Source organism: Balaenoptera ricei, chromosome 7 (genome assembly GCF_028023285.1).
Source record: "Balaenoptera ricei isolate mBalRic1 chromosome 7, mBalRic1.hap2, whole genome shotgun sequence".
Lineage (NCBI taxonomy): Eukaryota > Metazoa > Chordata > Mammalia > Artiodactyla > Balaenopteridae > Balaenoptera > Balaenoptera ricei.
The window spans coordinates 58,119,848-58,138,950 of record NC_082645.1 but is presented as its reverse complement, the minus strand read 5'-3'; the positions used below and the strand labels follow the sequence as shown (position 1 = coordinate 58,138,950).

The 19,103-nt window shown below is 38.9% G+C and overlaps 1 protein-coding gene across 1 annotated transcript in view; it reads left to right on the top strand.

Moving 5' to 3' along the window:
- Window positions 1–19,103, top strand: part of LRP2 (LDL receptor related protein 2) — a 198,216-nt gene that overhangs the window by 101,069 nt on the left and 78,044 nt on the right. Inside the window, exons 25-34 of the mRNA XM_059928047.1 lie at window positions 1,142–1,519; window positions 2,672–2,920; window positions 4,006–4,217; window positions 5,096–5,280; window positions 6,143–6,371; window positions 7,176–7,350; window positions 8,950–9,072; window positions 13,622–13,788; window positions 14,732–14,875; window positions 18,615–18,724. Coding sequence (XP_059784030.1) covers window positions 1,142–1,519; window positions 2,672–2,920; window positions 4,006–4,217; window positions 5,096–5,280; window positions 6,143–6,371; window positions 7,176–7,350; window positions 8,950–9,072; window positions 13,622–13,788; window positions 14,732–14,875; window positions 18,615–18,724 — 1,972 coding nt within the window. The remainder of the gene's footprint in view (window positions 1–1,141; window positions 1,520–2,671; window positions 2,921–4,005; window positions 4,218–5,095; window positions 5,281–6,142; window positions 6,372–7,175; window positions 7,351–8,949; window positions 9,073–13,621; window positions 13,789–14,731; window positions 14,876–18,614; window positions 18,725–19,103) is intronic.

Here is a 19,103-nt window from a genome sequence, read left to right as displayed (position 1 = left end):
TTTCTTTTAAATGTCAGTAGGGAGGTGAAATCAAGCAAATCATTTGTTCAGTATCTGCTAACATGTTACATATGGTCTTTGTCCTGAGAGTCTGGTAAGAGAAATTATAGAAAGTAAGAAACAAAACAAGGTAGATAGTTACAAGGGCCTTATAGAAATGATTCAGATAAAATTCTATGAAGGTTCAGAGAAAAGAAATTTTTTCAGAGGATTCAAGGAGGACTTCACAGACTATAAATCTGTTGGACCTATACTCTCCACAAGCTGTAAATCTATAATGGACAGGATTTGTTACTGCCCACTTTTTATATTAAATGAGGTGAGGTGGTCATTTGTTTGAATAATGGTATTTTGGACCACAAATAGTAGGTTTCTATCAATTCTCCTCCCTAATCAGAAGTGTTTAAATCTATGGATCAAAAAGAAAAGTTAAATGCTTACATACTGTATAGGTGTGTACAACACCCAGAAATTCTTAATCACTGAATTTCCTGTCTCACATTGAAAACATGGAATTCTTCTGTGGTGATCTGAGGTTAAAGTGCCGTTGCCCCTGACTTGCTCTTGCCTTAAAAAGTTCCTAGGAGGGAGTTTGGGTTTACTCCTGTGAAATAGGCAAGCAATTCTTACTTATCTCGTAAGGATTGCTTGGTGAATAGTGGAAAGTTTGCAAAGAATTGAGGATTTACAGTCATCTTTTGTTTACTTAATGTGTGCTGGTTTCATCTGATATAATTCATTTGAGGGAAAATGATAACATCCAAATATACGACATTAAACCCATGAATTCCAGTTCACCGTAGCTATTTAAGCTCTATTTAATTGCTCTGGTGATTCTTTATTGTTTAATCCATAATTAGAAACACAGGAAATAGAATTTTCTTTTGACCCAGGGACTTATCTTCTATCCAAGAGTTGTACATCCTTTGTTGTCAGATCCACTAATCTGACGCATAAAGATCTCTACGTGCCACAGTGTCAGAGAAGACTCGTGTCATTTTAGATTTTAATATTACATTTGTCACAGTCATTACTATAAACCTACCACTGATCCAAAATCGTTTCCTCTGAATCTAGGAATTATATGAAAGGGATTATGGATTGCATCCACAAGCCCATTTCCCCCATTTTGTTCTCTCAGCAACCAGGCCTCCTGGTATGTGCCACCAAGATGAATTTCAGTGCCAGGCAGATGGCATCTGCATTCCGAAGACCTGGGAGTGTGATGGCCACCCGGACTGCCTCCACGGATCTGATGAGCACAATGGCTGTGCCCCCAAAACCTGCCCTTCATCTCATTTCCTCTGTGACAATGGAAACTGCGTCTACCGGGAGTGGCTCTGCGATGGGGACAATGACTGCAGGGATATGAGCGATGAGAAGGGCTGCCCTACGCAGGCCTTTCAGTGTCCCAGTTGGCAATGGCAATGCCCCGGTTATAGCGTCTGTGTGAATCTGAGTGCAGTATGTGATGGCAACCCTGACTGCCCCAGGGGGACAGATGAGTCCCCGCTTTGCAGTAAGTTTCCCGACCACAGTTTGCTGCCATAACTTCATCCTGAGCAGTGGCCGGCTGTGCGTCCTCTTTGTCACAGTCACCATGTAGCTTTTGAGGAAGGGGTCTCGGTTCCTCTCTGAACTTAGATCTGTGTAGGGATAGCCATCATGGAGTAGTTCAAATAAATCATCACTGGATAATATTTCTCATTAAATCCTTTGCACCCGGTTCTGTGTTTTTACTTCATTAGATCGTCAAATTAAATTTGGTTCTGTTGGTAATGCGCTCATTAAGTTTCTCTAACTTTAATATTTTCTGATTTCAATCAGAACTTGCCACAAAACAAATGAAGTCTGGGGATTTGTGTTTGCTATGATTAAAATCCTGTGATTGGCATGTAATCCTAATTACTGTCCTTTCTTTATTTCTTCTTTAATCAATGCTCACTCTCAGATGATACCCAGCCAGGTATGATTGCAAAGTATTTTAGATTCTTATGATTTTAAATGCATTGCGTTTGTGCTGAAAATGTCCTAATCATTTTGACTTACTTCCCCTTCTAGTGCATGTTTCATATCATGACTCTTATAAATAAGAGTACACATGGAAATAGAGGGCATTTGCATCCTCAGGTAGATGAACTATCTTTGGGTGCTTCAGGCATTGCCGTTTTAGCCCTGAAAGTAAGGATGATGGCATGTCAGTGCATCTGTGCCCTGTAGTCTTCCAATTGCCTTTCTCCTTTATAGACCTTCCAGCTCTGCTCTTCAGTGTCAAAGTCTTATCTTCCATTTCTGTGTAGGTAGAAGAATGACAGGAAGCAAATGGCAAGTAATTTAGGTCTCTTTGCATGCTTTACCAACGATAGTTGTGTTTCTTGGTGTCCACCATATTTCCCCAAGTTTCTCTCATTGCACTAAATGGAGTTATAATAGAAGGCTGTAGTGAAGAAAGTGGTCCAAGTCCAGTGGACGTGAAAGATGGTAAATCCTCAGGCAAATCGGAGCACTGAACAGCCTGTGGACCTCATCCAGGTGGATTCTGCTCATAGCTCTTACCTGGGTATTGTGTTGAAGGTGGCCTGAGACTGTATGACACATAATACAACCGAGTGAACCAAAGAAGCAAAGATTCCTGACTTTTCCACTCTGTGATTCTTTTTCTTTATTCTAGACCAGGAGAGCTGCTCAGATTCCAATGGTGGTTGTACTCACCAGTGTATTCAAGGGCCCTATGGGGCTCAATGCCAGTGTCCATTGGGATACCTGCTTGCCAATGATTCTAAGACCTGTGAAGACATAGATGAATGTCGTATTCCAGGCTTTTGTAGCCAGCACTGTTACAATATGAGAGGTTCTTTTCGGTGCTGGTGTGATCCGGAATACAGGTTAGACGCTGACCAGAGGACCTGCAAAGCTACAGGTAATGAAAGTGAACTTACTCCAGCCAGTTTACCAAGCACACTCCAGAGTTTAAGATTAAATGTCACGTTTAACAAATTTCACCATCTTTATATAATGCTTAATGAATTCAGTTCAACCAGTATTAATTCAGTTTCTACTACGTGAAAGTATTTGTACTATGTGTTAGGGTATTGCTTTGGCTACTTTAAAAGTGACCAGATAGTGACCACCTAGAGGGGTGGGATAGGGAGGGTGGGAGGGAGACACAAGAGGGCGGGGTTACGGAGATATATGTATATGTATAGCTGATTCACTTGTTATACAGCAGAAACTAACACAACATTGTAAAGCAATTATACTCCAATAAAGATGTTAAAAAAATAAATAAATAAAAGTGACCAGATAAAGAATGCTGAAACAAAGTAGGCAGTTTCTTTCTTTTTCAGGCAGGAGTCTGGAGGGTAGACGGTTCAGGGGGTAAAAGCTGGTGTGGCTTCCATCTAGGGATCCATTGCTTTTGCTCCAGTCTTTGCCTGCTCCCAGAAAGTAGGAAAGGGACGAGTAGCTTCCTTTTAAGGATGGCACCTAGAATTTGACACATCGTTTCTGTTCACATTTTATTGTTCAAAACTTAGTCATATGGTCACTCCAAACTGAAATGGAAATGGGGAAATGTCTCTAGCTGGTAGGCCCTGTGCTGTGCTAAAACTTGGCATAATTTATTACTGAAAAGGAAGAAGAGGAGAGGGGACATGGGGATGATTAGAAGTCTCTGCAACAGCTGAATGCAAAGTACAAAATAAGCAAGTACAAAAGTAACTATAGTAACAGGAAGAATGCAAGTAGAGTTCACTCCAGGTTGATATTTAGATAAACACTAAAGTGTAATTCAAGGAAGAAAGATATTTCGAAAAAGCTTACTTTCAACACTCATGAAAATCAGCTAACTATTAAGGTAACATCATTCTTATAGGAATTTTTGTTTGTTTTTCCCATTTCTCTAGTTTGGAATGACATCTTCTTGCTGTTACCAAAGGTATTACATCAAATATTGATTGTTTTTTCTCCCAGAATCTTTGACACTTGTATTTTCTTCTTGGACAGCATCTGAAAGTCTGCTGTTACTTGCGGCGAGTCAGAACCAGCTTGTTGCTGACAACATCACCAAGCAGGAGCATTCTATCCACGCCCTTGTCCAGGACGGTTCTCACATTGTGGCTGTTGATTTTGATTCAGTCAGTGGTCATATCTTTTGGTCTGATGGAACTCAGGGTAAAATCTGGCGTGCGTTTCAAAATGGAACAGATAGGAAACTAGTAAGTACATGTCTACTGGCCTTTGACCTGACTAGTTCCCCTGTCTTGGGTCTATTTGCTGTTACTCACCAGTGAGAGAAGGCCCTACCTCATCTTAGGTTGTTCTCATGTTTTCCTCCGGGCCACATCACACCCAAGGGACCCCGATGTTCCTAACTCCTATTTGATGGGATCTGAAGGGAGATGCATGGCTCTGAATTGCAGGTCATATGATGCAGAGACCTCACAGCATCTTGGAGGTCCCTTTTGCAAATTTTTTTCTTAGTGGATGAGAGATAAGGGAAACACAGGGGAGGTTGATTTTCTTTCTTTTATCTTTTAAAAATGTTTTTAAAATTTATTCTTTTCTTTGCCATTATGGTTTATTACAGGATACTGAATATAGTTCCCCATGCTATACAGTAGGACCTTGCTGTTGAGGTTGCTTTTCTTAGCTTTAATTCAGTTATGTTTCTTGATCAATCTCCCGGAGTTTCAGTTTCTTGATCCTTGATGGTTATGTTTCCTCTGCCCCTTAGAAATTTATTTTGTAATTGTTGGCACTCAATCAATAAAGGTATTACTTTTGCCATGTGAACATTGTAAAGTTTCATAGGGTTGCCAGCTTAGCAAACGGATATAGCTTTTGTTTAATTGAAAAAATTCTGGAACCAAAATGAAACTACAGACCAATCCAACAATAGAGTATTCAGTTCTACACAATCTTGTATATTTTTCCAGAAAACCCTACTGTTTCTACATGGGAAGACAAAGTTTTCTAATCTTCATAAGCAATCATAGGACAAATTAGATGCCTTATTCTCAATTTTCATATAATTTCCATGTTTGCATTCATTTATTCCCTTTAGAATTCACTCGTTATTCACTTTTGTCTTTAGACGCTTGACAGTGGTATCACCATGACTGAAAGTATTGCAGTAGATTGGGTAGGACGCAATCTTTACTGGACAGACTTTTCTCTGCAAACAATTGAAGTCTCTAAACTGGATGGGAGTCACAGGACCGTGCTGCTTAGTGAAAACATAACAAATCCAAGGGGACTAGTGTTGGATCCCAGAACTACGTAAGACTTCTTTTTTTTTTTTTTTTTTAAATGATGTTGCCTTAACATTGTATGAGGGAAAAATAACATGGCATGCTGTGGCTAATATTCATATCACAAAATTTACACATTGATTTATTAGCTTGGCAATAAATGATTAAGTCTAATGAATGCGTGCAGTAATATTCCATAGACGGGCATGGTACTTGTTGTGCCATGTATACCTCATGGTTATATAACAAAAAAGCCAGATTTTCCTGCTTCAGTTTCATATTGTTTACTAGAACTTCCTTTTATGTCATGTAAGGAAGTTTTTGCCTGCTGGCCCTAAAGGGAAGAAGAAGAAATTCTCCCATGTGCTTAGAAAACTTTGAAGGCTTCCTTCCTTGAATTTCCTTAGATTCTCTTAGATTCTTTTCTGCAGGAAGATGAGTTAGGCAAATTATGTTCAATGCAATGCAGACTTCCTAGATATTGTAAAGTAAATTTCGCACCCGTGAAATTTATGATAAATCTCTGATGATGGATAAATTGACTTATCTTAAAAATGACAGGGTAGATAAACAGGGACAGATGAACTTTTCTAGATCAACTCTTTGTGGATTGTACAGAAACATGAATCGGCATTGAGACATTTCAGTGTCACAGTATACTGCACGTTTTCTGAACATTATAAAAACACCCAGATGGCTTGTGATTGCATTATGATTACAGTTTTACTTTGTGACTCTCAGAGGAAATAGTAAGCTCTGTGCATATATTCTGACCTGGAGATGAGTTATTTTAAGCAGAGCTTAAACAGGATATTCTGTTACTTAAAATGACAGTCATTTTCCATTTTGAAATATGTCCCATCCAGTCGGTAACTAGTTTCTTTTCACAGTGCCTGTGTGATGTTCTGGTCTGACTGGGGCCATCACCCTCGCATTGAGCGAGCTAGCATGGATGGCAGTCTGCGTACCGTGATTATCCAGGAGAAGGTTTTCTGGCCCAATGGCTTAGCTATTGACTACCCCAACAGGCTGCTGTATTTCGTGGATGGCTATCTTGATTACATAGACTATTGTGAATATGATGGAAGCAATCGGCGGCAGGTGATAGCCAGTGATTTGGTAAGTTGGTAGTGAGGAAAGGAAACTAAGACCACAATAATGGTTTAGTAAGAAGCAGATAGAGTAACAAGAAAGCTAAGAAATTCACTGTTGTGTCATAGACATTACAAGGTCCATCCAGGAAATATCAACAGGAGGAAGGGTCAATCTATCTTTTATTATTGACAGAAAATCAATATTCTAGTTCATGATCAGATTGTGCCACGTCCAGGAAGGATTAATAGCTCGTGTGACTTAGTTGATCTGTAGATGCTAATCTGTTGCTTCTCTAAGTCCATGTAAATAATGATTTAATTATATGTAGATTCCCTCCATGAAATCATAGCCTGTTATATATTTTGTATTTTTATTCAGGAAATTCTGGTGAATTTATTGTCACAAGTTAAATGAGAAAATATGTATTTTACCAAAAAGCTATTATTGACTTCTATTTAAGATTGTGATTGTTTATAGTTCTGTGACTTGAAGAGGCCCTGGGGGATCTCTCCTGTAACTAGATAGGTGATCTACATAAGTCACCTTACTTTCTGCACTTCAGTTTTGCTTTTGTTTATAAGATGGATGCCCAGTGTAATTACCAGAGTAAAAATGAAGGCTAAGTGACACAGGTACATAAAAGTATTTTGGTTGGTAAGTGGGATATAGGTCAAGAAGTATTTTTTTTCTGTCTCTTGACCAATGATTTCACTATGTTTTTATTAAATTAAATGCTAAAGGAAACCATCTTCTTGGGTAGGTATCCTTTTCTACTTTGTTCAGCTTCATTTTTATTTCTAGGTCTCATTGTTCTCTTCTGCTTCACAGACTCTGCGGCATCCCTACTCCCTAAGTCTCTTTGAAGATTCCGTGTACTGGAGTGACCGTGCTACTCATGAGATTATGAAAGCCAACAAGTGGCATGGGGGGAACCAATCCGTAGTACTGTCTCTTCACCAGCCCCTTGGAATTGTTGTGGTTCATCCTGCAAAACAACCAGCTTGTAAGTGATAGAGATCTCCTGCATGGTATAGCTTGGAAAACATTGATCTGGGGAATGTAAAATGTATAATGTTGCAGACCCATTTGTTTGGACAATACATTTCCATGACCTCTGTTTACCATGGAAAACTCAAATCTTGTATGTCTTTACATACTCAAGTCTCCCTGGTCTTTTCTCCCACTTTCTTTTGCCATACTGGACTTCACTGGACTTCATTTTGATACAGAAGCACACCAGGCTACTTACCATCTCTGAACATCTGCACTGGCTCTTGCCTCTGCCCTGGGACGCCCCTCATCCAGATGTCTGCCTGAGTTGCTGCTTCATGTTATTTAGAATTCTCTTAGATGCTCCTTGGTGACCCTCGACCATCCGATCGAAAATGGCACCGCCTCTCATAATTCTTTTGCTCTTTACTCTCACGTTCTAAAGTCACACAACTTATGAGTTTAGTTTTATCTCCCTTTGTTAGAGTATCTGCCTCATGTTTACAGTATTCCCAGTGCTTAGAGTGGTGTTTGGTACATAGTGAAGGCTTGCTAGTTTTTGAGTGAACAAATGGATTACTGCATCTAACAAGGTGTATGTAATAAGAATATATAGGATCTAGAGAGCATCCTATGAGCACAGGATGCACACAGGATCCCTCTACTTCAAGGAGCAGAAACACACAAAGATGTCATCAATAGAAAAATAAAAGATTATTATCTAACCAAAACTTGGACTACAGTGGGTAAATGTCAAGGTCACACAGGGAACACACAACTTGGTTTCATTTAATGTAAAAAGATCTCTTTGGGGTCAGCCAAGGAGACACATCTTATGTAGCATCAAATTTCTGTTACTAAGCTCTGGATTACTCAGTGGCTGTTTGTTCTGTTTATAGACTGGATTGATCTGTGACCTTGGGCAAGTCACTCCTCCCTCTTATGCCTCTTATGAATTCTGTGTTGAAAGAATGATGTTGGGGAAGGGTAAATACCAAACCAGCCAATGTAACTTAATGTATTGTGTCTCCAAATATTGGGGGCTTCTGGAAGGACAATTTATTAATTGAGATATAATTGACACATAACACTGTATTAGTGTTAGGTGTACAGCATAATGATTTGATATACGTATGTATTGTGAAATGATCACTGTAATAAGTTCAGTGAACATCTATCACCACACATTTTTTTTTCTGTGATGAAAACTTTTAAGATCGACTCTTTACTATAGTCATCATGCTGTACATTGCATACCCAAGACTTATTTACCTTGTATCTGGAAGTCTGTACCTTTTGACCACCTTCACACATTTTGCTGCCCCGCATTCTCTGCTTCTGACAAGCACCAGTCTGTTCTCTCAGTTCATTTTTTTTTTAAAGTTAGATTTCATGTAAAAGTGATATCATATAGTATTTGTCTTTCTCTGTCTGACTTATTTCACTTAGCATAATACCCTCCAGGTCCATCCATGTGTTGCAAATGGAGGATTTCCTTTTTTGCGGGCTGAATAATATTCGATTATATGTGTATATATACATACCATGTCTTTATCCATTCATCAATGTTTTCCATTCACCAATGTTTTCTTCTCTTCTCTTTGTATTACAGCCACAAATCCATGCGTCCATGCCCAATGCAGCCATCTATGCTTGCTTTCCTCAGAGAGGCTTTACTCCTGTGCTTGTCCTTCAGGGTGGCATCTCTCTCATGATTCTGTGACTTGCGTGAGAGGTACAGTATGTCCTTTAAGTATGCCCTGAAGGTGGAGCTTGCCACAGTTTGTACAAAGCTGTGTGAGCTCTAAACCACTTGGTGATGGGGTGTGTGCTGTGTTCCCTCTGATCAGCAGGTGTCTATAGGGTGTGTGCTATATGGGGTGTTAATTGAGCACCATATACAGAAACTGTATTCCAATTGACCACATACAGAAACTGTATTCCAATTGAGTTGTAATTGTAATATAGTTTCTGTACATGCAGCTAATATTATGTGTGCATGTAATTCAACAATCTTGAACCTCACATTTTCTCTTACCTGGTTATAGTCAGGCAAGCTATGATAATGGGAAGTTCCAGATTCTGCATTTAGAAGTAAAAATCCTTAATATTTGTGGATAGCTTCATTTTTTAGGTTCCTGATCTCATCTTTATTCTCATAACCAGTAGTCAATAATGAGTGTTATAGTCTGTGTCTTCTGACTCCAGTTTCAGTACCTTTACTATTACTGTATGGTACTTTAAAAATGAAAGTTTTCTCTGTATGAAATATTTTAAGGGATTATTTGAACAATTTATTCTTCTTCTCATTCTAGATATCTTACTGGGTTGATTGAAGAGTATGTGGAGAGTTATACTAAATACTTTAGGGAGCAAGAAAGGAAGGACAAGATTTAGTCAATCCGCAAAGGAGATTTCTAAGAAATCATTTGCCTTTGCTTAAAAATCTAAAGAGGTAGTCTAAACTCAAGTTTCTTTCATTTCTCAGTGAAGAGGAGTAAATGTGTTTTGATACTGATAAAAAATGGCTGTAGACAAGTTAAAATTAAATGGTTAATGGGAAAAAATTGCTAAATTAAGAGAAAAATAGAGTCAATCTAGAGGGAAATTTAGTTTTCAAATGGAAAGTATATTCCTGAATCCAGGAAATTTATGGTGTTTACAGGTTATGCAGATGTAAGGTTACTATCAAATTCCATTGACATGTAATATTTTGCAATGATACTTTTGTGATGAAAGATTTTAATTATTGGTAATGCTTACAAAGGGATTGACATTTGCCATTTTTCTTCAGAGCTTTATTATAAACCTAATCCTTGTTGACATTGTTTAATTTAGTGTGTCCTCAGAGTCTTTCAGCAGAAGATTAAACTGGGCTATAGACATTCTGCATACAAAGCATTCTTTCACCACACAAAGATTGTTGAACTGTGCATTGGGGATTTGTGTAATCTGTATTACTATCTGATGGTGATTGATAAGTGTAAACTCTAAATAGTACCTTTTGTTGTTTCACAAATAATTCCACTAGTGGTTTTCCCATGGACTGACTTTACTGAGGTGGAACCTTTTCAATAGTTTCCAACTGGCTTCTGAGCACCAGCTGGGTAACTGAGTGCCAGTATATGTGAACTAAAAAAAAAAGTTGCATTTTTTTTTTCCAACAGGAAGCTTAGAAGACTGTTAACATTCATAGATGAAAATGTTTTACTTGATTTAAATGTTCGATCGCCTCTAAAATTTTGTCTGCGAAGTGTCTAAAATATCTTTGGAAGTGCTTATGTGATAAGATCAAGTGAAAAAGCAGAGATGGTTTAATATTGGCTATGTAAAATCACGCATTAAAAAAGTCTGGAGGACAAGATACACAAGTGCCAATAATGCTTACCTTGGGAAGGGGGATTATGGGATATTTCTATTTTTTCCTAATTTTATGCTATAAAATTTTAAAGGGAGAGCTTTCTCTGTATGAAATAGTTTTTTAATGTTTAGCAAATACGTTCCCCACAATGCCAAAGAAACCCCCAAAACTCAAACCAAAACATCTTCCCAGCAACCCCTAAAATTAACAACCGCAAATCCAGGGCTGTGCAAGGTCATACTTTGGGAGGAGCTAGGCTTGGGAGTCATAAATGTCACCTCTTAATGACAACATAAATTTCCCATTCCTGACTGTTGTTTTTCACTTCTTTGCTCTGCTAACACTAATCTTAATAGGATCATGACATGAAAAATAGAAAATGAAGAAATGTTCTTTCATTTCAAAAGACTAAGACCTCCTGAACTCCTTTCCAGCCAACCCTAGGTGCTGCTGTGCCTACTCTTTCATGGTCATGGTCCATATACTTTGTCTGACCCTCCAGACTCTAAGTTCCTTGAGACTAAATCCTCTACCTGATTCCTTGATGTATGCTTTTTGCCCGTGGCACACAGTGGCACTCAGTAAATGTTGAGTGAATGACAAACCCTCCAATATCCCTTTTTGCTTCTTCTCCATTCCTGTGTTTTTCACCTGCTCATTCCTTTATAGATGTGTAGAGTCATAAAATCACTCCTGTTTTCTTTCCCACAGAGCACTTTTCATGCACCTTCCTATGCCACCTGCTGTCTCAGTGGTCACTTCTGCCAGTGCAGCATTAAATGATACCCCATCTCTGGTCTGTGGCCCACAAATGTTCACTGGCTGTAAACCCTCTCAAACACACCTGCAGTGATCAGATGGAGGTCCTGAGACCCATCCCCAGGGAAGAGTAATGGCTGAAGGAGTAGTGCTGGGTGCTCTCAAGGGAAGAGCTTGTTAGAGGAATCAGGAAGGCCCATGTTTGATGGATGAGAAGTGCAGTTTTTTAGGCCTTAAACAGTGCTTTGGTTGACAATTCTTACAATTAAGCAAAAGAAAAATTACCCATTTAAAAGAACAGAATCAGGTTTTGAGTAAGTAAAAGTTCCCCTGTGAAACTGGGAAATACTTCTTGTTTCTCTGAACCAATGAACATTTATAATATATAATTAATACATCATTAAATATCATCTCAGTATATTCAGGGTACATCTTAAACTCATAATTTTTAATTTCTGCAGTTAAATCAAATGAATTGAGTGGTGATTTGATATTCGATAAGTAGTACCCAGCCTGCACTTTTTGCAGAGGAGTGATTAAGAACATAGGTTTTGGAGAGTTCAAGCAACGTTGCTGTGACCTGGTTTAGATATGCTAGTTTCTTTGTGCCTCATTTGAAATTTGGGGGAGGGGGATAACTACCTAACAAGCAGGGTTATGAGGCTTCAGGAAGAGGAATTAAATGAAGTAGTACTTATTTGCTGCATGCTGTGTAGCATGTCTTCTCAATAAGTGGCGACGATTATTATGGTTATTGCAGTTGTTCAGAAGAGAGGCATAGTGGAGCAGCTGAGAGAGTCAAGGCTTGGGGGTTAATCTCATTGCCTTGTTTCCTGTGGAAGCTGCAGAGCTGTGGGAAGCTCCTTGGCCTCAGTTGTTTCTGAAAACAACTTTGCAGGGTTGCTGTGAAAGACTAAATGCTATATATTGTAATGCTTTGTAAACTATTAAGCATGAAGAGTTGCAAATTTTACTTTAGATTTGTACCAGGTTAATAAATTGAGTCATTTCTCGGTAGTGGAAACAGGAACAAGGAACAAGGAAAAGCTAATAGGACATGGAAGTTAAGTAAAGAAAAAATTGTCAAAATAATCCTGCTGAAGATGTAAAGCTTCCTGGATGATCAAAATAATGCAAACACCATTTTTAGCCCATGAAGAGTATGTAATGATTAATCATTTTATGTAGTGTCTTAATAGGTGCTATATCTTATATGTCTTAGTAACACAAAACTCACATTCCAAAGTTTTCCTTTTCTCACAGAGGAATGATAATAAAACCCTACTCGTGAACTTCATTAATTTTTTGATAAAGGGACTACAATTTGGATAAAGATCATCTTTGAAAATGGACCTCATTATCTATTAAAGAGCCTACTTGAACTGATAGTTTAAATAAGGCATTATGAAGATGTTTAAGTTGCAATGTACAGATACTTCTGAGAACTTTAGAAGGCATTCTTTACATATTTACTTATGTATCCATCCATTTATTCATTTATGGGGCCATTCAGTTAGCAAATATTTATTAGACAACTATTATAAGCCAAGCTCTGGGGACATAATAGTGAGTAAATCAGACAGGGTCACTGCCCTTTGGGAGTTAGAATCTAATGTGGAAGGTAGACATTAGTCAAACAACAATTGGTGGGATCATAAATTAGATTTACTTAGTAATTAAAGTCTCTCATAAACGCTAGGCAGCACTTTGTGGTGTTATTTTCTGAACATAATTAAAACTAATGAACTGCCATTCACCAAGAAGAGTCTATAAATTTTCTTTCACATTTTGGGGCAAAATCGAACTCTCCTTTCTCTGAGTTATTCTGCATATAGAAATGGAAGAACTTCTTGTCTGTGACTCTTAGCAAACTTGGATAGTTTAGCAGCGTGAGTAAGGAATTAATGAAGAGTATGGTAAATGCTGATCTACTTTGGGTAATTCCAGAGGTCTTATGTGTGAAGTTGGTGGTCTGGTGACGCAGCAACCCATTGAAACCCAATGGAAGGCCCTGGATTATCTGGTGAAATATCCATCATGCATTATAGTTATTGCAGCAGTTCTGCAGTGGCATTTTGTCCCATCAGATGGTACCAATCCATTACCTTCTGTTACTCTAAATGTCTGGGATATAATTTTGAGAGATATTCTGTTATTTTCACAGGTGATGAAGCGTTCCTAATAGTTGTAAGACACAGTATAATTTTTGGAATCTCCCTTAACCCTGAGGTGAAGACCTTTGATGCTATGGTGCCCATATCAGGGATACAGAATGGTTATGATGTTGCAGTTGATTACTCAGAGCAATTCATCTATTGGCTTGAAAATCCAGTAAGTTTCGAATAACATTCAAAGTATGCAGCTTGTTCTTGAAGAGCCTACCAGCACTGAAGCCTTCTTATATTTTTGCTGGGTGGGAAATGGCCCAGACATAAATAGATTTACCACTGAGCATTTTTTAATTTAGTGAGGGATGTCAATGGGAAGTTGGCCTGGAGCAAAGACCTGACAGTAAGCACATTTAAGCTATTGGGTATATTTATTCATTCAGCAAGTATTAAGTGACTACTCTTCTCCCTGCACTGAACTAGCTGCTTCCAACTGCAGAGTACATGCCAAGAGGAAGCAGTAACAAAGCTTGCTCTTAAGGAGCTTTAGTCTATTAGACTAAGATAAAAATGAGGATATTAGACTAACATAAAAATCATCATCGCTCAAGACCAAAAGCAGTAGTTCCCTAAGGGAATTCCAGGAAAGCATCTGATGTGGCCACTGTGGCCTTTACTCAGAATCTTTGCCTCTAGGATAAAAAAGAACACTCCTCCAGTTTCCTTTCCACTGGGACCCTTTCCTCACCCTTTAGGGAAGAAACCTGTGAGGATGGGGAAGGGGCAAGGAAAATACAAATGAGGAAGAGAGGGAAGATCTTTGTGGTTGATGCTTGTCACCTCTGTGGAAAAATATACTCCTGGCCTCCTGATTCACACCTGTGACTTGGATTATTTTTATGACTCTTTGGCCTGTGGTGGTTAAGGAATAAACTTCTGTAGCTGATATCAGAGGGAGCCTGAATGGTAAGCCTTGTATATTCCTGTGATGCGCTTGCAAATCAGTGTTTTCAGTGTTGCTGGCGTTAGCGTTATACACAGTAACCCCAGCCAGCCGCCCTGAAACTTTGCCTTTCTTCCACGTGTGAGGCGTGTTAAAGAAACACAGTAGCTGCAGTGAAGCTGTGGCCTGGAAACAGCTCAGCCCTCCTTGTCTTTCTTTCCAGGGTGAAATTCACAGAGTGAAGACAGATGGCACCAACAGGACAGTGTTTGTTCCTCTATCAAGTCTGGGGGCTTCTACGAGCCTGGCCTTAGATTGGCTATCAAGAAACCTTTATTATACCAATCGTGGAACTCAGTCAATTAAGGTAATGATTCCATAATACTATTGACGCAAACACTGGTTTCTTATTCACGTAAAATCTATCCTCAGGAAATGCTGTCATATGGAGGAAGCAAAAGGGATATTAATAGTAACTATCAAAGTCTCTGAAGCCAAGGAGAAACCTAAAAATTGGAACTTTCTACTGCTCTACTTTGTCTCCTCCTAAGTATAAATGGTAACTTGTTCATACAAAGGGATTTTAGATAATTTATTAAGATATATACAAAGATAAATAAAAAATTATGTAAGGAGTTCAACATAAAGGGAAGCTTATAGTAGGCAAGGCATTTGCACTATCTTTCCTCATCAAGTATTCAATACTATTTCAGTTCTAAACCAAATTTATAGGTTACCTCTGTTCTTAGATGGAAATCTTTCTATGGCTCCAACAGTGAAACAGAAAGTAGAAACTTGATTCTAATTCCTTTGATGCTTTCCTTTTTTGAGATAAGTGTTTTTTTTACTCTAATTCCCAGAAGAAATTCTATAGGGGCACAGGTATGAAATCACATGAAGTAAATCAGAGGTAACTTGACTAGTACTGGTTTGCTCCACTCTGGGACAAGGTTAAAGCTTACGTGATGGATTATTAATTCAGAGTAATTTTGAGAGTGAGAATTCCTAATGCAAAGGGGTGGTCTTGGGAGAGCAACAGTAGGGTGACATTCCACTGCTCAGGATGAGGCACCAGTTAGTAAGTTGGTTCTCTTTGGGGCGTTCAGAAAGATTAATGCTAAAGATGAGGAAGGCACACAGCAGCTAAGTGGCTAATTTAGAGCAGATTTGCTAGGAGGAGTGCTTATTCGATAGTCAGAACAGTGCTTTACAGTTTACAAAGGCCTTCCACAAACATCATCTCATCCAATCTTTACAACATTCCCGAGGGCAGGCAAGTGTAGTAAACGGTCACAGTGATGGGGACATTCACAGTACGCATGCAGTATGCTGATCTCAAGCCGGGTAGAATCAGCAGCTCCTAACATGAAGGGAACCTTGGAGGCTCATCTGGTTCAAGCTCTTTGTTAGACGAAAATCTGAAGCCCACAGAGGCTAAGAAACTGGCTTAAACAGTCAGCTTCACTGCCCTGATTCTGGGGGAGGTGGGTGGTCTAACTTTGCCTTGTTATAAACCACAAGTTCGGCAGTCTAGCCTGCTTCAACCCCCTTGGACAGTGACAGAAGGTATTTTGCACAACCTCAACGAAAAACATCACTGACCCATCAAAACACAGGCAATATTTACTGCCCAAGACCTTTAATACCAAACTCACATCTCTCTAGAGTCCACTCAGTAGAAAACTGTCTTCATTCCAAATGGCAGTTAATCTGCTCCTGCTTTGTAAGTGGGGTCTTCTCTTTTGGACTGATACTCTTCCAAGAGCAGGGCACATGTCTCCTCCATCAGGGTTAGATACAACAGTAAAGCACCAGTTGAAGAACTGAGTATGTGCGTGTGCATGTGTGTGTATTGGTGAGGCCACTTTAACCACGGAAACCTAAAGTTGGCAATTGTGCTCCAAATGCAATGAGGTCCAGAGGAGAGAGAACTTGCTTTGGAGTCCTGGCTTCGAGTCTGGCTTGCATTTATGCATTCATTCAATAAGCACTAGGAAATGCTTTCCATGGATTGATGCCATGGTTAATCCTGGATATTCAAGGATGAATCAAACATTTGTTTTTCCTGCTTTTAAGTAGCTCACACATCTGAGAGCTAGACACATAAACAAATATCTTTGCTCCAGTGTAAGTGTGATATGTGCATTGAATATAAAGAGAGTGATTAAGGACAGAAGTAAGTGTGTGGGGAGAGAACGGTGGGCTTCCCCCAAGAGGTTACTTGAGAGCTAAGTCTTGAAGGATGACCATCCTTTATTTCTGCCTAATGAAGAAGTAGGGGGAAAAAAACACTTGAATAAAGACCCTGAGATATGAAAATGCATTTTGTGACTAAGCAGGGTGTTTACTCACAGGCTGTTTGACCTTGGACAAATTATATAACTTCTCTGAGTCTGTGCTTCCTTATCTATAAAGTGGGGTTAATAGTTCAGTAAGTAAAAGTACTTGACGCTAAGGTATCCTGCGAATACAGAGCCCTGTTTCCCTCAAATCATCAACATATTTAGACTATCCATAAAGGTAAATTGCCCCTTTAGTGTTTTTATCGGTTTTTTCCTTTGGTGGTATCAATTGTGACTCTTCCAGATGAATGTTAGATTGATTAAAAAACCAGAAATAGTGTCCAAGTACTGTTTACCTGTATAATATCCGTTCCAGAGTAGGAGAAACTCACATTTAATTCCAACTCTTCCGCTAGGGGTAGCTGTGGGCTCACTCACTAAAAGCAATTCTGTAGCTGAAGAGTGAACCCTACCGAATGGCCGTGTGTGAGAGAGCTCCATCTCTGCCAAAACACAAGGAGACGGACTTCCCTTTGAACCAAAGCCATCCTTAGGGAAAGGAGAGAAATTGCAGCAGGAAGAGGAAAATTGAAAAGAGAAAAATTATTTTAGTCCAAATAGGAGAGAAACATACCACACAGGAGAGAGAAAAATATAGAGAGAAGAGTGAGGGAGAGAAGGGTGTGTGTGTGTGTGTGTATGTGTGTGGTGTGTGTGGTGTGTGTGGTGTGCATGTGTGTGTGAGAGAGAGAGAGATGTATACAGATAGAGAGGCAGAGATGGAAACAAACGCAAATAATCAGTTTGTGTTGAAATGTAATTTTATAGAAAAGCCTTCATGCAAATCAAGAGGTATTTTCTTATTTCTTACGAGTTTTTCTCATCTCTGACTGTCTCAAGTGCATACCAAAATAGCCTTGTTTCTATAAGAAACTGCATCTAGTCCAGTAATCCATATCCCTCTGTGGTGTTTCACAGTGTTATAACACTCTGGTTGTAACAATTCTAGCAAGATTACTTAAAAACATAACATTGGGAAAACCACAAATCCTCTCTAGACCTCTTTTTCATCACGTTATATGAGCATAATAATGGCATCTATCTCACAAAATTACTGTGAGGATTAAATCCGATAATGCTTAGTATAAGGCCTGCTACATAGTGAGGTCCCAATAAATGGATCAATAAAAAAAATTGAATACAGTTGTGCTGGGTGCTGTGTGAATCACTTTACATGCATTGTCTCATGTTCCTGGCACCTCTATGCAGAAGGGAATTTGTCATCCACATTTACTGATAAAGTTCAGAGAGGTGAACTTACTTGCCTCAGGTCATATAGTCAGATCTGGCCGGGTCAGGATTTGCACTCAGGCTGTTAACCTGGCACAGAATTCACTTTAACTCTGTGTAAATTTGGACTGTTTGATCAACTGTGTTTGCAGTGATGGGCCACTGGGTGCTATGGCCCAGTCACTGGGGTACAGGAGACCTATGGGGTTCCCATTGGTCTTCCAGAGTTTTCTCATCTTTTTCTGTAGCTTCGCTCAGGCAATGATTCTGTATGTTCACTCATTTGAATCTTTCTTTTATCTGTATAAATATCCTCTCCTGGAACTTTAGGTGAATTGAAAATAGAAATTTGAGAGGTGATTTTGTTTTCTTACTCCCATTTTCTATTGAGCCAATTTTCTCATAGCCTTGAAATGCAGTTAGGGATTATCTGAATATCATGCAAACCCTCCCATTCACCACAATCATGCTTTGAATTCGTTGTGTGTTTAAGTTCTCCTTCATCATAGCTTTCTTTATTTTCCCCTTATATAGGTTTTGACACTCCGAGGAGATGTCAGATACGGAAAAACACTGATTACCAATGATGGGACAAATCTTGGAGTTGGTTTTCCTGTTGGCATAACTATTGATCCTGTTAATGGGTGAGAGTTCATTCATAAGTAGTGTATGTCTTCTATACAGCACCACCCTTGTTAATATTATGGTCTAATAAAATGGAAGATTTCAAATGTAGGGCCTTTTGTGATTTCATATGCCAACATTTGAAAAATATAGATCTCAGTAAGAAAGAAATAACTCTAAGCTATATTTAATGTGTATTGTGTTCTGTTTTTCAAATTAATAACACTGAACTTAAAATTAATTCCAAACAAACAAGAATTTCAGATATTTTAAAATAGAATTATAAGAGTGAACAGTAATACATTTTGACTTTGAATGAACGTGGAAAGGTTTAAGGGGGTGGATAAACACTTGAAATAGACCTTGAAGGATGAGAAGGCTTCCAGTAGGTGCAGGATG